Raw genomic sequence first — 16,849 nt, 5'->3', positions numbered from 1 at the left:
GCCTGCTCAAAATCCATCTCCTCCAGAAAGTCAGCCAAATTACATACAATGAAACTAACAGCAAAACTTGAATGACACTAGTAATAACATAAGAAAAACCAAATAACAAGAAGGAAACAGGCAAAAATGAAAAGCATTTGGGAAACAAGAGGGATAGGGACAACTCACTGAAACAATCTTTGAAAAAATTCACATGCCCTACTAGATGGGACCTGAGAACCCAGATGACCCTTATGTCAAAGCTTTTAACTCCATGAAAGAAAAATATCATTATCAATACAAACCTCAAAGTCTTTAGGAAGCCACTCTTATTTTTAAAGCCGTAACTTTGACTAAAAATACTAAGTCACATTAAAGCTTCCAAAGTTAACTGTATACTTTAAATAATCAAACTATAATTAACAGGAAACAGATTATTTTAAATTAAAAATATTTAAAATTTTCTGTTTTGCTTCAGATATCCTTAAAGCTTAAAAAATAAAACAACTGGCAGCTTCTAACTGAAGTATAATATATTATAATTCTAATGAAAGCATGAGCTACCATATAACAAGAGGGCCTCTTTGCTTTCATTTTTCCTTCTCTCTTCCCTACTGACTACTCCACTATGCCTTCAACTTATTCTTTCTCTCAACCTCCCAACCTCAGACCTTTCTTCTCTGTTTCTGAAGGATAGAAACTACCACATTAGCTATAGAAACAAGCTTCTAGCATATTCAAGGTTTTCCCTGAAATAAAACAATGCTGAAGTAAAGATTGTTTAGCTTCCCCTAACACTTCCTAAGATCATCTGTGAAACACAAGATCAAAATGTACTTAGGTTTAGGTTTAACATTTACATTCTGTGAGTAATTCTCCCTTTCAGGTTTTTCCTCCTCTAATTGATCTTTTCATGGCTTCATTAAAAAAAAAAAAAAAAAAGTACAGCATGGGAAAATCCCTCTAAAAACTCCCACCAGAATATGCTACTAACTATATCAGCATCCTTCAGGGTCTAGTAAGATTGCGACACTGGCATTAACTTCAAGGCAATCATAGTCTAAGAAGTCCTATATTAATTAAATACAGATTAAACTGAATACAGTTATCACTCACCAGTAACTCACATACCCCAAATATTTTGGAAAACAATAATCCACCAAAGTAGAAATAATAAAGTTAAATTTGGAAACAAAATAATGTGTGCCTCCTTATGCATTATTATCCAGTAAATTATAATTTACTAGAATTGCAACCAATGAGAAAAGCAATTAAATTGAAATATATTACAAAAGCACTACATCAGTTTTCTGACATTATTAGAATAAGCCTAAAGCAGTAACAGTACATTGTCACCTAGAATATTATTAACCAAGCTAATTAATATGAAACGTTCACAGCACTAAATTATACTCACTCTGAGCGGAGCCGGGCTTCCATACCATCTGGTAGAAAAAGTTTTATTGTGGAAACAATACACCCATGGGTAACTGGTCAAAACAAACAAATAAGATGTATAAAATAATTGTTTAAAAATACAAACCTTCGTACCTCTCATATATGAACAGGCATTTTATCTTAAATGTAATAACTTCTGGGAAAGAAAATAAATCTGGTGGTTTAATGGCAATATTCATTCCCCTGGAAAAACTCATCCGCATCCATAATGAATCACAACGGCAAGGTAGAATCACAGATGGAATTGCTTCGAAAAGTGTCCTAACCTCCAGTACCATCACACCAGTCAGTAAAAGGTCAGTGGGATCTATGGCAGTATGGCTGGGGGGAGGGGAAGTGCACTTTCTTCCCTGTCAGCTGGCATTAGGAACTAAGTCCAACTATTCCCCAGTTTCAAATTTGGCTCTTAGTCCTAATTCTCCTGTCCCCAACCTGTAACTCCTACCCACACCTCACAAAACTCTAAAGTTTCGCATTAACACAGCTCGGAGTAGGCCATTCAATTCCCCATTTCATGACGGAGACAACCAAGACCTCAGGCAAGTGTAACTGCTTTCAGGACTCTGCTATTAGGAGTCAGAGCGATTTGCTGGAACTCGAGTCTGAGGGTTCCAGTTCAGCACTGACATGCTGGTTTTGTTCCCTAGCTGGTTGTTTCTTCCTCCTCCCCCAAGTATCTCTGCACAACATTACACCAGTCACTCTGCGGCAGCTTCCTGCAGCTGCTTCTTACTTCCTCCTTTTCCTGCTGAAGATCTCAAGTGACAAAACCCCCCAAGAGCAGCACTCATTTGGGGCTTCTCTTTGCGTGGGTTTTACAGGAAAAGATGTTTTTGCTGGTTTAAAGGTTGATGGTTTCTTATTTCTCTATTCTTTAGTTATCATGTTTTCCAGGGGTCAAAGGGTTATTTAGTTTACCAAACTCTAAAGGAAAAGTAATACAGGACGATGAAAATACACTGCCTCATGATTACAGGAGTGGTGCTAATGCGATCGCACACATTTATCACAACTCAGTAAACTGTACGTGCAAAACTAGTGTTGCAAGTAAATTATACCTCAATAAAACTAACTGAAGAGTAGAGCTAATTCATTTCTATGAGGGTAACTTAAGTGATCAGCCCCATGAATCACCAAGATGATACTATCAATACAAAGTAATACGATTATCACCTGGTAATGCACATTAAACTTAAGAAATTTAGCACAGTTTACTCAATATTAGTTTTCACGAATTTATTATACGAAAAGTGCTAACACAGATGAAGAACGACAGTCTTCTAAATCCTCTGCCTAACAAAGCAATTATGGCCACGAACCGTTGGTCTCTTCCCTTCCTGTTGGGCCTCATCCTTCATCCTGCTACCCCTTGGAGATCTGCCTATATGTTAGCATTTTAAAAGCTCTGAGAAGCCCTGCTTACCTTTGATTAACTAAGCATTTTCTAAATAATTTGATTCCCTAATTCTTTTATCAATTAACACCTATTAATTCTCTCTGGGAAATGCAAGCCCCGGAGACCGACATTCCTTGGAGAGAAAGTCCGTGTAATCCGGTTCTCTGTCTTCTCTGTGGGTGACTCCCAGCTAGGGCTAAGTAAACGTTTGCTGAATGACTTGGTACCAGAGGAGGTATGCCATGGCCACAGCAGATGTTAGAGGGTCCACTACAGCTGTTCCCAGTATAGTCATACATAGGGTGAGTTCTCTTAGGAAAGAGTACTCAGTATGTTACATCAAAATACAAATTTCCTTTCCTATTTTACAATTGTAAATGGAAATTACTAAGACTCTGGCCCTACCCAAATTCAAATATGAAAACCTAGCTCTCTTGAGGCCAACAAAACCCAGTAAAGATTAAATTGCAGTTGTGACACCAGTTAAAGTATGTAAACTGATATGTGTAAGTGCACACGCACACGCACAACAGCATCACTGCCCCCCACTCCCATGTTTACTGGGAAATACGTCAGAGACCGATGACTTAGGGCATCACCATATCAGAGCAAGTTCAGGAACCAAACCGGAGAAACTTCCCACCTGGTTCCACTGTCCAAATTAAACTAAGACAGTGGAACTGCATACTTTTGGTTCCTATTCATTTCATTTTATGATTCAACCATACAATTTCATGGTTATAAAGTAGACAGTGAACTAAGTAGAGCCAGGAAGCTTCAGAATTGTAAAAATAAAGACAATCTACATTTATTTAGTTAGAGAACTTCTAGTTTCAAAAACTGATACGTGTGATTTTTATATCTGTGATAGGTTATTAACTGCCTACAGAACTCTGCACACACAACCAGAAGGGATAAATCATAAATGATCAATGCCACTTATGGATCTCCTGATTCCGTCTGCCAGGTAAGCAACTTCCCAGGTTCCTTTGTGGCTACAGGTAGCTATATATGTGACCTACCCATGTGGCCAATGGGACAAAAGGAGAAATCTGCTGGGAGGGTTCTACAAAAGACTGCTTTTTCAACATAGAAAGAGAGCCACACAGGACATTTTGTCCCCTTTTAGACTTTTTGCCTAGGACACTGGTGTGGGGAAAACAATGTCTTGGGCCTATAGCCATCATTCTTCGACCACGGAGGCAACATGCAAAAGCTAAGACCAGGCAAAAGCAGAAGAAACCAACATTTTAAGAGCAGCAAAATGGAAGAAGAGTAAGTCCCTGGATTCCTGATAATGTCATCGAGCTAAGCAAACAAAGTCGGAACCAACCTGCCTCCACACTTCTTGTTGACAACAATCCCCTGATGATTCAAGGTCCTGCTAGCTGGGTATGCTGGCACTGCAGCCATCTGCTTCCTACCTGACACGGGGGCGCCCCCTGCCTTCATACGGTGTTGAAAATATACATCACTTGACATTTCCAAATTTAGAATTTTGGAAAAGCAACAGAAGAAATGAGAGACTTTTAATGTTCACTGCATTTAATGTTTAAATTTAATGTATTTAAATCGCTTTTACAAACATGAAATAATAATAGAATTTTAAAAAAATACTTTGAAAGAGAAATAATAGGAAAAATTGATCCATACCCGTACCTTTCCGTGTGTTCTCCGTTACATCAACCCCAAACTGGATAATGTCACCAGAAAGAATTTCACATGGTGGACTTTCTTCAGAGCCTCGACTCAATCTCTGGCTATTTATAAAGGTACCATTACTACTTTTAGTGTCTTGGAGATAAAACTGCAAAAACAAAAACAAACAAACAAAAAAGAGGCAAAGATTAATAGTAATGATTCCAAACCTACTTTTAAGAAAAGTACTTCTAACTTTGTAAAGCAATGTTTGCAAATTTTCCCCTATCAATTCAAACCACTTGTTTCACTAAGGTTTACCTTCAACCTATATGAAATTAGAACACTGAAATGGGGTGATTTAGAATCCCACTAGAAAAAATGGTACAATCACTTTGGATAACAGTTCATAAGGTCCTCAAAATGTTAAACATAAAGTTAGCACATGACCCAGCAATTCCACTCCAAGGTATAACTCAAGAGAACTGAAAACATATGTCTGTCCTCACAAACACTTGCACACGAATGCTCAGAGCAGCGCTATTCATAATAGCCCCAAAGTAGAAACAACCCCAATGTCCACCAACTGATGACTGGGTAAACAAAATGCAGTATATTCACACAATGTTATATTACTGAGCAATAAAAAGGAATGAAGTATTGATTCATGTCACAATGTGCAGTAACCTTTAAAACATTATGCTAAGTAAAAGAAGTTAGCCACAAAAAGACATATATTATGTAATTTCATTTATATGAAGTATCCAGAATAAGCAAATCCATGGGGATAAAAAACACATCAGTAATTGCAAGGGGCTGAGAGGCTGAGGGCAAGAGGGTTGGGGTAGGAGGTGGAGAGGAAGTTGGTGATGGACAATAATTGCTAATGGGTACTCTTTGGAGATGATCAAAATGTTCCAAAATCAAATTGTGGTGATGGCTGCATAACTCTGTGAATATACTAAAACCCACTAAATTGTACAGTTTAAAAGGGTGGATTTCATGGTTTATGAATTATATCTGAATAAAGTTGTTAATAAAAAAAAAAAAAAGCCAACCAGACAAAATTCTAATTCTGTCTCCACCTTACTCTTTGGAACTTTGCTCCTAAGATGCCTGAGCTAAATCACAGGAAGTATTTATTCTGCAGGCAAGGAAAGCGGTTTCAGGAAGGCCTATCACTAATAGCTATAAGCTAGCTGACACATTTGGTATCAGCACCAGTGCATCTTCAGTAACTCCTTCGTAATAAAGCAGACCGGAGCCACTAGAAGCTAAAACCCTGGAATCGACTATGGAGAAACTATCTCCTGGCCTCCACACATGCCTTTCATCACTTGGGTAATTTTCCCTCTTTAAAGAGAGAAGAGGTAGTAATAGGAGCACAGGAAGCCTACTTATTTACCACTTACCTGTCTTAAAAGAAGTTAGGAACAACTGGGATCATACACAGCAGACTGACCAGGAAGAGAATAACCAGGGAAAAAGATGTACCTGTCTCTTGGCATCACTCTCCAACCCTGCTTATTCTAGCAATGTATTTTCCCTGAATTTCTTCCTAAGGAAGAAAGGACAAAAAAAACCACCCTAATATTTATTAAAATACATGTTATACCAACAGGCCCTCATGTAACCTTAACATTAAAGCTAGGATATGGATATTACTTCCACGTCTAAATGAGAAAAGCAAGGCGGAGTCAAGTATCTTTCCAAAGGCCACAGAGCCAGGAACACAGAAGCAAGGATTCAAATAATATAGTGAAAAGGGCCATTTTCCCCATTATTTCACACTGACCTTTATGTTTCATTTATCCTTCACTCCTCCTCCAAGCTCTTTTCCAAATTGAAACACAACAAAAGAATAAGCAATTTCAGAAAATATGAAAATGACCTTTCTTTTCATTAATTCCTGGGTGACAATCTAAAGGCCACCAGGCTGCCTATATATGACTTATTCTGTGTTTATAATTCAAAAGAGACCAACTGTTACTTTGGCTTGCAGCTTGTATATTTAATTACAGCCCATTAATAAAGAAAACTGTGTTGATATTTTACTAGTCCACTGAAAATGTACAGGCCTTAATATTTCACAGTAGGGAGATAAGCACAGATGACACTCAAGCAGGAAACTTAGCCTCAAAATTATTTCTATACTGGGACTTCCTGTTACCCTATGTAAGGGAGCTTGTTTTTTTAATAAATTTATTCTTGGGAAATGTGGCAATGTTTGGATTCTGGATTGGTCATTTTCAGTCATGTGTGTCTGGCAAACCAAATAAAGGAACTATACTAGATTTACAGTGGTTTCCAAAGTGCAAGTTCTGATCCTTTAGTGTGTTCCTAAGTCAATTTAATGGGCTGTGACTAAGATTTTGTTTTAAATATTAAAGAGAACAGAGGTAAGAATATATAAAATATATATAAAGAATATATAATATGGAAAATAAGAAAGGGTGTGTGTGTGTGTGTGTGTGTGTGCATGTGTGTGTCAACAGCTCACACTTGTAGCTCTTACATAACTCTAAAACCATAAAGTTTCAAATGAGAAAAAAAGAATTAAAATCAACATTAACTCAGGTTCTTTCCATTCTGACATGTCTATACTGCTGTCCAAAGTACAAAATGGTACCTTTGGCCTCCAGTTAGCTGGAACACATCATTTACATTAGTTGGTCTTTCTTCCTCTGCTCTCAACCTGCTCATGGCTTCCGAACACTTTCGATTACACACAAAGTTCTTAGCATTACAGCCAATAAAGCTTACACTATCTGGCTCCTGGTTCCCCCTCCAAACTCACTGTAACGTCCGCTATATTCTTCGTCATCCGTCTCAGCCACACTAACCCCCACGCCAGTCTCTGCACCTATGTGCAGAGCTAGACCACATTAGCTAGACCACATTAGTTTACTCCCTCCAGAAGTATTTTCCTTGACATGATTTAACATTCTGCCCTTGGCTGTTTTGAAAGACTGATATTAAAGATAATGTCTGTGTACATCCTATGAAACAATCAGCCATTATTTAGTCTATATTATACAAAACTATTTTGTTCACTATTAGGTTAGGTTCCCCAAAGTATAAAGAAGTCAATTAGTCTGCAAGGGACAAGGAAGGGACTGTGCTTACGCTCCCCAGATGCATTTCCCATAAGTAGGTATGCTAGTTGGTCCTTTATCACTTTCAAACCAGAAGTATCTTTCTCCACTAAACTGATAAACCTTCTTCTATCAGGCTTTCTTTTTTTTCTTTCTTAAAAGAGACCACTTTGGGCTACTCTTTAAAAAACAATCTTGTTGCAGCCTTCTCTATCTTTATTTCTTAATAGCCTAAGGAATGCCCAAGCAACTCTAGTGTTTGCACTAGCCTCTGGCCATTCGCTTTGATAGTGAACAGGCTGTAAGCAGCCTGAGTTTCTAAAACCCTCTGTAGCTTGTGGCCAAAGTTCAACTTTCACTGTTTCCAGGCTGTATCTTGAATTAACCCCTTGTATGCCCCTGAAATAATGCTGAGCTCCCAGAAATCAGGCATGACCTCAGACTGAAAGGACGTGCCTGCCCCGTCAGTCAGTCTCTCTACCTTGTCTCCTGCTGGTTACCATTACCTTCAACGACAGGGGCACTGCCCTTCACAGGCTGCATAATTTGCTCTTTGGCCTTCACAAAGTTCCTGCTGTTCATTCCATAAATAAATACATTTTGTATCACCTTCAGCTTTGCTAAAATCTGCAAATACTATCATTTCCACTATAATGATGAACAACCCTTTCTACACTGATAGATTTTGCAAAAGCCAAACACCACTAGATTGAGAACATTTGAACTACAGTTTCAGAACAAAGTGCAAACTAATAGACATGCAATAGGTTAGAAGCCAGAAACTCTAAGCCCATACAAAGGAGTTTTTAAGTTGTGATGTGGAATGGACGATGACAGAGAGATGGTAGATGCTGCATCATAGATTTTTAATCTACCTGGATCATGCCTGAGAACAGACAGAGTGACTAAGACAGCATAACCAAAATGTCATTTACAACAAAAGTACGTAACAAGGTTCATGTGAATCTCAAAATATGAGCGGGGAAAAACATCAACATGAAATTAGCATCTGTGCAGAGACATATAGGGAAGCAACAGCACTTTTGAGGGGCTTGAGGAGAATGTCAAAATAGTCACCAGGTATTCACTGGACAGTGTGTTGGCCGATTTGAGAAGAGAAGCTGAAAATGAGAAAAGTTCAGCCCAATCCAGTATAACAAGTGAGTGTAAGTTCTGAAAAAGGCTTGGAGCAGTCTGAATCATATAAATTCCTAAAACCAGCCTATACCAATCGGGCTGCTTTCCAGGACAGGGCTCCACTCTGAGGAAAAGCTGCTGGGCGTAGAACCAAAATTGATCAGGGCAGGGACAAAAGAGATAAGGAAAGAAAAGATTCAGATAAAAGCGGGGAAGGGGAAAAGAAGCCACCATATTTTGGAACACTTCACAAAACCAACACAAGAGGGAGCTCTATGACATTGGAAATCCTGAATCATGACTTCTGAAAGGTCAGAAAAACAAATTTCACATAAAAATGAGCAATAGAAAAATATCAAGGTCCCCTCCCACACAGTTGCTCTAAGAAAAAAGGGACAGAAGAGTAGAATAGCATCCCTAGAAATAACGAAAGACAGACTGTGGGAAAAGATAAAAATTTTAGCAAACTATTTCAGAAGCGAAAAGGCATTAAAAAATAATTCAACACATGAAAAGGAAATATCAATTGCAATTTCAAAATGCTATGAAAGGTGGAAGAACTCAAAAAAGAAATAGAAATAAGAGGGAAAAAATTATTTCAGAAGTGAATATAAAATTAGAAGGACACTGTGTCTAAACACAACCAGTGATGCATTAAGAGACATAAAAGGTAAAAAAGGAGGAAATTTTTTAAAAATCAAAAAGAAATGAAGAAAGTGATGTCAACAAAATGGCACAGTAGGCAACTCCAAGCTCCCATCCCCCTCAGAAAGACTGAAAACCATGCAGAAACCAACAGAACCAACTTTGTTGGAACTACGGAAAACAAAGTTTTACAGCAACCAAGTGAACGCTGGATCAAGAAAAAGGCATTTAGTAATGGTAGGAAATCTTTGTGGCATCTCTTGTTCCATCCCCTTCCCTGGAACACCGAGCTTTGAGGACCCTGCTACCAGGTTCCAGAGAGAACAGAACAGGCTTAACTCACAAATGACTGCGTCTCTCTGCCCTAACCTGTAAGGGGTTACCTGAAGGCCTTGAGGCAAGCCTCTCATCTCTGTTCAGCCGCACCTGGAACTCACCCAAGCTGGAAAAGCAGTGGCCGGCTGAAGAAGGATTTATCTCAAGTGGTTCAGCATAGGACAGTCAATGTAATATACACATGAATGGAAAGAAGGGAAACGCTACACAATCATCTCAATTGATGCAGGAAAGTCATTTGACAAAATCCAACACCACATCATGTTAAAAACACTCGGAAAGCTAGGATAAGAAAGGAACTTCCTCAACATGATATAGGACATTGATGAAAAACCCACAGTTGACATAATGGTGAAAGACAGAAAGCCTTTCTTTGTACGATGAGGAAAAATGACAAGGACGCCTGCTTTCATCACTGCTACGCAATACTGTACTGGAAACTCTAGCCAAACACAAGAAAAAGAAATAAAAAAGCATCCACATTACAAAGAAGTAAACTATATCAATTCACAGATGACATGATTCTATATATGGACAATCCCATAGAACTCACAAGAAAAGCTACTAGAACTAATAAACAAATTCAGCAAAGTTGCAGCCTATAAGAAAAACACACAAAAATCAGTTGTGTTTCTATACATTGGCAATGAGCAACCCAAATAAGAAAGCAATTCCATTTACTGTAGCATCTAAAGAAAACACCAAGGAATAAATTTAATCAGAGGTAAAACACGTGTATATTGAAAAGTACAAAATTTTGCTGAAAGAAATTAAAGAAGACTTAAGTAAACAGAAAAACATTCCATGTTCATGGAATGAAAGATTTAATATTATTAAGGTGTCAATAACCAAGGTGATCTATGGACACAATGTGACCCCTGTCATAATTCCAACAGCCTTTTTTGCAGAAATGGAAAAGCCATCCCTCAGACTCACATGGAATTGCAAGAGACCCTGAATATACAAAACAATCTTGAAAAAGAAGAACAAGTTGAAGATGCACACTTCCTGAATTCAGGACTTACTAAAGACTACAATCATCAAAACACTGTGGGGTACAGGCATAAGGACAGGCACAGAGGGAATAGAACTAACAGTCCAGAAATAAACCCCACACATCTACAGCCAACTGAATGTCAACAAAGGTGCCAATTCCTTCCAAGGGGAAAAGAACAGTCTCTTCAACAAATGGTGCTGGGACAACTGCATAACCACACGCAGAAGAATGAATGTAGACGCTAACCTCACCGCACACACAAAAATTAACTCAAAACGGATCAAACATCTAAATGTAAGAGCTAAAACCATAACATTTTTTCAACCATCTTCAATTTTTTTTTTCCTGCTCCTTTCTCCTTTGCCCACCTTCTGGGACCTCCACAATGTGAATGTTGGTACATTTGATAATATTCTGTAGGCATTGCTTATTTTTCTTCACCTTTGTTCTTTCTGGCTGAGAGGGTAATTTCAATTGCAGTACCTTTAAATTTTTTATTCCATCTTATGCCTGGTCAAATCTGCGACTGAACCTTCCACTAAATTTTTATTTCAGCTATTGTACTTTTCACAGTCTTCCTATTGACACTCCCCATTTATTCACACATTTTTCTCCCAGTTTCCTTTAGTTCTCTGTCCATGGTTTCCTTTAGTATTCTGGACATGTTTAAAATACAGTCTGTCTAGTAAGTCCAGTGTCTGGGCTTCCTCAGGCATGGTTTCTGTCAATTTCTTTTTTCCTGTGAATGGGCTACAGTTTCTCAATTCTTTGTCTGTTTTATAATTTTTTATGGAGAATTAGACATTTTGAATATTATGATGTGGTAACTAGAAATCAGGCTCTCTCCTCTCTAGGGATTGCATTTGTTATCTGAAGCCTGTAGTTGTCTGTCTAGTGCCTTTCACAAACTATTTTTCACAAAGACTATATTCCTTGTGTGTTGTTGCTGAAGTTTCTGTTCCATTATCTCCATGGCCAGCCAGTGACCTGACAGATACTTCCCTAAATGCCAGTATCCAATAGGAAAAAGTGTTTTCTTTTTAAAGTCCCTTGGCAGATGCCAGGGAAGCCACTTTTGCTTGTGAGTTTGAATCAGTAGCCAACCTCTATTCTGTCCCTCAACAATCAAAAGCAGTGATCAAAACACACAGCCCCAATTTTTGGAGGAAACAGAGTCACACCAGGAACCATGGGCCACCATAACCACAGCTCCCTGCTGCAGGGCTGGGAGATAGACGGTAGCCACTATGTGAACCACTGACATTCTTGGAAATTGACTAGACTCTTTCTTCATTAAGTATTCCACTGGATCTACCAGACTCCAGAGTTCCAAAGTAATTGCTTCAGACAGTTTGTGCTAGCTTAAGAGTTGTCTTGGTGAAGGAATCAATTTTTGGAGCTTCCTTCTCTGCCATTTTACATGACATAACTCCCATTTGCTGTATTTCAAACTATGAATCTTTTCCTGGGCCAAACAAGTCCCTAAAATGTAGTAACAGTTACCATTTATTGACTGCCTATATGTGCAGGCACTTCTGATTCTCACAACTGTACCAAGTACACAGTACTAGGTCCATTTTGTAGGTTAAGAAGTTGAGGCTAAAGTTTGTTAATTAAGGGGATTGCCCTGGTCTCACAGCTACTGCAGATTTGACACTGTTACTCCTTTACAGCCTCCACACTGTGTTCCTTCTCTCCTGCTTAGACTCAACACTCTCTGATCTTTGAGGCCAAACTTACGAAATCTCAGTCTGTTTATGAAGTTTTCCTGAAGCAATTAGGATAGAAAGAGCCAGTTTCTACTCTTAAGTCCACCATTAAGGCAGGCAAATCATTCAGTCTATAACATTTCCTTGGTACCTGTCTTGGAGAGATTACACACCCAGAAAAATCAAACACAGAGCAACTGTACAGAAAACAAATTAAGAGAGTATGAATTAAGTCCCCAGATTTTAACAGGCTGGTGAGAAATGTAGTTAGGCAGTCAGTTGCTAAGGAGGCAAGGAGTGAGGGTGGCGATGTGAATGAAAGGCAAGGAGGAGGAGGAGGCCCAGGTATTACAGTACATTTATATATAGTTAAGAACCAGCCCCAGAGGATACAAAAGCCCAACAAAGCAAGAAGTGGGGAATGCAAGATAAACTGAAGCTGTAAGAGAAAGTCTTACACATGACTCAGGAGCTGAGATTTCTTAAAAGGGAAGCCTCTATGATTTGATGAAAATATTGTCTTAGGGAGAGCATTCTAACAGCTTTGATAACCTAGCAGCTGTGTGTAGGACGAATTGCAGTACATGTCACTAGAAATAGGGAGACCCATGACCTATACACTTTTGCCATCAACAACTTAGCTATTTCTTAGAGTACATGTCTTGCCAATGGGTTTCAGCCCCAGGCAAGTTCACTATGGATTCAATGTGACCAAAGAAATGACAGTAGAAAGTTCTTGGGGTGAAAGGGTTATACCCAACTTTATTTCCAAGGTGGCAGATCAATCACTAAAATCCTGCCCACTCAGAGCAAGTCTGCACGCAGCAAGCCAGTCTCTGCTTCTGGGCCCCTCCGTCCGCACAGCCGTCCTCTGGGCCTCTGTCCTTGGCGCTGCCACCACTCCAGCCTCTGCTCTGCCACCATGTCGCCCAGAGCACTGGGTGGAGCCCTTCATATAGAGTCAATAGTAATAATGTATTGCCCACATGTGTGAAGTGAGCTAGCCAACCAGGGCCAGTTGAGAATCCTGGCCACAGGAACTTTCATTTCATCCACAGTACACAAGTCTTTATATGCGTGTTATGTGTGAATTTGTTTATATAACCTTTGTAGCTTGCTACTATCAAAGCCCCACATGTTTCAGAGGCTGAAGTTTTTAAGTTGTGCCATGGAAGGGGGAAGTATAAAGTTTATTCACATGCTGTAGGGAAACACACAGAAAAGTGGTAAAATGCTCTCTCCAAAATGAAATCTCCCCTGTAAACTAGAATGAACTTGTCTCAACATACCACTCCAAGGTCTTGTGAATGTTATGAATTTGCCAGGATATTTTCCATCTCTAACTGACATTCCAGACACATTCAGTGTACAGTAAATTCTTTCTTATGGAGCCAGATCACAAGAGAAAGAAAAGGTCTCTCTACATAGGAGCGGAAATACGATTACGAAGGACAGAAATAGAGAAGATGGGAAAGAGGAATTTTTAAAAAGTTAATGAGAACATTATAGACCACACAAACCCGGCTAGGATGATGACGTCCTTCCTGAATATGCACCCAAATTGTGACAGTCCTTCACTGGGAATTCAGGACAAAGTAAATTCGATTTCTGAAGCTCAGTAAGATACAATATAAACATATCATCAGAACATCATAGTTATGAGAAGTGGGGCTATTGAAAGCCTATACCAAATTCTAATTTGGAAGCGATTAAACTATTTCCCACATCCCCAAACTGATGGGTTGACAAGCAAATCCTGCTTATTTTCTCTTCTCAAGGTGTGTCACTCACAGTGGGATGCACTCAACATTGTCTTGGAGACTCCTATTTAGGAAACTGGTGTTAAAGAACAGATACTGACGCCAAACTCCATCTTTTAGACCTCAAGAGGTCTCTACATCAAAGAATGTCAAAATTTAATTCCAATATTTAGAATTAAGTGGTTATTTATAAAAGTGCCATGTATTTTAGCATGCTGAGGACAAAACGAGATACTGTGATATTTTAAATACACATTACTCTTTAAATACTTTGACTATATAAGTCACTGTTTCCTTCACAAAATTTAGCTTAAACCATTCTGAGATCAGCTGAAACAACAAAATAATTGCACCACCACCCTTTATGTCTGATAGTTAAAAAACCTCACCCATAGAATAAACAGCACGTTTGGCACAAAAGGGAATCATTGTGATCGCATCTGTGGGAAATATAGAATAAGGTCACTATGTTTAGAGGATGCAGCCCTACATACTGTTTGGTAATGCACACAATAGGACAAATACTGATTTATACAGTTGCTAAGAGGCAGGGGAGAAGGAGAAACTAAAAAAAAATTTTTTTTCCATTAAAGATGGGCAAAATTGGGAAAACAGGATCTAGATCTTTTTTAGATAAAAACCAAAACTTGCCCACATAAAACAAGTTATTTGGCAAACAAATTCAAATGGAAATGTTAAAAGATGCAAATAGCACATCTGCCCCCAAAAGAACATTCATAGCTTCTTAAAGTGCTAAGTAAGGCAATGAAAATAATTTTGATGCCTTTTCCATTCTTTAGGTACAACCACTCAGGCTGGCATATAATTTTTGTTTAAAACACCTTGGTCTTTACTCATGTGGCTCCATTTTTAGTGACCGTTAGTTCTTGGAGAGATTTATCTCCTTAAGGCTTTGACAATTCACACTTCCATAGATGAGTTCTTTAAAAACTGTAACAACTCTAATTTGAAGAGAAAAGGAAACAAAGTCATTTACTGAGGATTATACTGAATAAATAGAAATAATAACAGTGCAATTTGTGACAATTATTTTGACTGAAATGAGAAATAACTATTGGAACCACAGAAAGTAAAGCCCTTTCAGGGTTGAGTACAGTGCAGAGGCTCCCGCCTTCCTGCCACCACGTGACACAGACGTGCAAACACAGTCTACTCCTAATCTCTCATGATATCCACTGCTTCTCAGGAAGGGTAGATAATGTCCCCAGCTGCATCACTCTTTTTTTTTTTTTTTAATTTAGAACTGAAATTTCATAATAGGAAGTATCACATTTAAGTTCTACCTTCATTTATAGCTTGAACACAAAGCCTTAAACATTTTTCCCAAGGCAATTTTTAGGGCCAAAGTGAGGTTTTATCTTAAAGGGATCATTGATTTCTTCACTACCATGAAAGATAACAAAACTTACATTCAGCATTCAGGTCTACTACAGAAATTTTAACCACAGAGCAAAGCCTAACAAAGAAGAGCTCAGTGCTCAGGAGTGTCAAAAGGATACCACGTAGTAGACAATAATCACAAGGTTTTGAGTGCTTGGATAAACTACTTTCCATCCCTTTTTTAACTTAATCTTTACAACAATCCTACAAGGTAGATGTTTTATTATCCTCATACTACAAATAAAGGAATCAGGACTAAAAGAGGTTAAGTAACTTGCAAAAGGTCCTCCCCCAGCTAGTAACGGGGAAAGACGTACATTTAACATTTTTTTATCTCAACCATTCTGCTATGCTACTTGCATTTGTCTGGCAATTTCATATCCACTGTCTCTAATATTTCTCCCAACCACCCTAGGAAATAGGACTAGTTTATTCATTTTCTTGGTCAACAAATTGAGACACACAAGCCAAATGACCTATCTACAGTCACAGTGGAAAAATAATAAAACAGCAATCAGGCATCACTATGCCAAATAATCAGGAAAGGTAAGCGTTTAAAATTTCTTTCAAGAATGCATTCACTTCCTGCTGCCGCCTGCTTGACACGCAAGCCTAACAAGTTTGGGTATCCCATTTTACTTGCCTGTGGCAGGTTAAAAGGGAACAAGCATTTGCTTATGCCAGGGACTACACCAGGCACTTGACACGTATTACCTTGTCTGAACTTCAGAATTCTAAGAAGCATTATCCCACATGCAAAGACAGACAGGGTCAGGAGTTAAAACATATGCCCAAAGATTACACAAAAAGTAAGAACGGCAAACGAGGCCTGTTAGGTTCCTATACTATGGAAAATTCCTTGACGACCAGGGTCAGTGATACTCTGTCTCAGTGATATCCTTAGCCCTTTACAAAATTCCTGCTAAACACACAAGTATTTTAAATAAATATTTCATGAGTGTGATATTTACAACCCAGACTTATTCCATCATTTACCTACCATTTCCTGAGCACTTCTGGACAGGAATTCAGCCATCAGCCACTAATAATAGAATGAATAAATGTCTACCAGAAGCCACTTAGAGCAAATGCAAAACTTTGTAATAACAAACTATCAGTAATAATAAGTAGTATAAATCATTCCACCACTGTCAGGAATCCTAGTTCAGAACAATCTTCAATCCCACACGGCCTCTCCTTCCCCACTACTGCTCCCCTTGCCCAGGTCTGTACCCTTGGCAAGATGATGGTTAGGATTCCACACCCTCCACCCTCCACTGATGTTAGAGTTATTTCCT

The 16,849-nt window shown here is 38.6% G+C and overlaps 1 protein-coding gene across 40 annotated transcripts in view; it reads right to left on the bottom strand.

Annotated features, from left to right (window-relative positions):
• Window positions 1–16,849, bottom strand: part of SLMAP (sarcolemma associated protein) — a 120,441-nt gene that overhangs the window by 65,960 nt on the left and 37,632 nt on the right. For 22 of the 40 annotated variants that reach the window (XM_037019142.2, XM_037019141.2, XM_037019161.2 and 19 more), the window contains exons 3-4: window positions 4,493–4,640; window positions 1,397–1,469 (exon numbers count right to left, since the gene is read on the bottom strand). In XM_037019142.2, coding sequence (XP_036875037.1) covers window positions 1,397–1,469; window positions 4,493–4,640 — 221 coding nt within the window. Of the gene's footprint in view, window positions 1–1,396; window positions 1,470–4,486; window positions 4,641–16,849 lie in introns of all 40 variants that reach the window. The other 18 variants (XM_037019140.2, XM_073230756.1, XM_073230755.1 and 15 more) reach the window with 1 other exon arrangement.

Source organism: Manis javanica, chromosome 3, assembly GCF_040802235.1.
Source record: "Manis javanica isolate MJ-LG chromosome 3, MJ_LKY, whole genome shotgun sequence".
NCBI classification, from domain to species: Eukaryota; Metazoa; Chordata; class Mammalia; order Pholidota; family Manidae; genus Manis; species Manis javanica.
The sequence above is the reverse complement of the archived record's forward strand: the minus strand, read 5'-3'. Positions and strand labels throughout refer to the sequence as shown.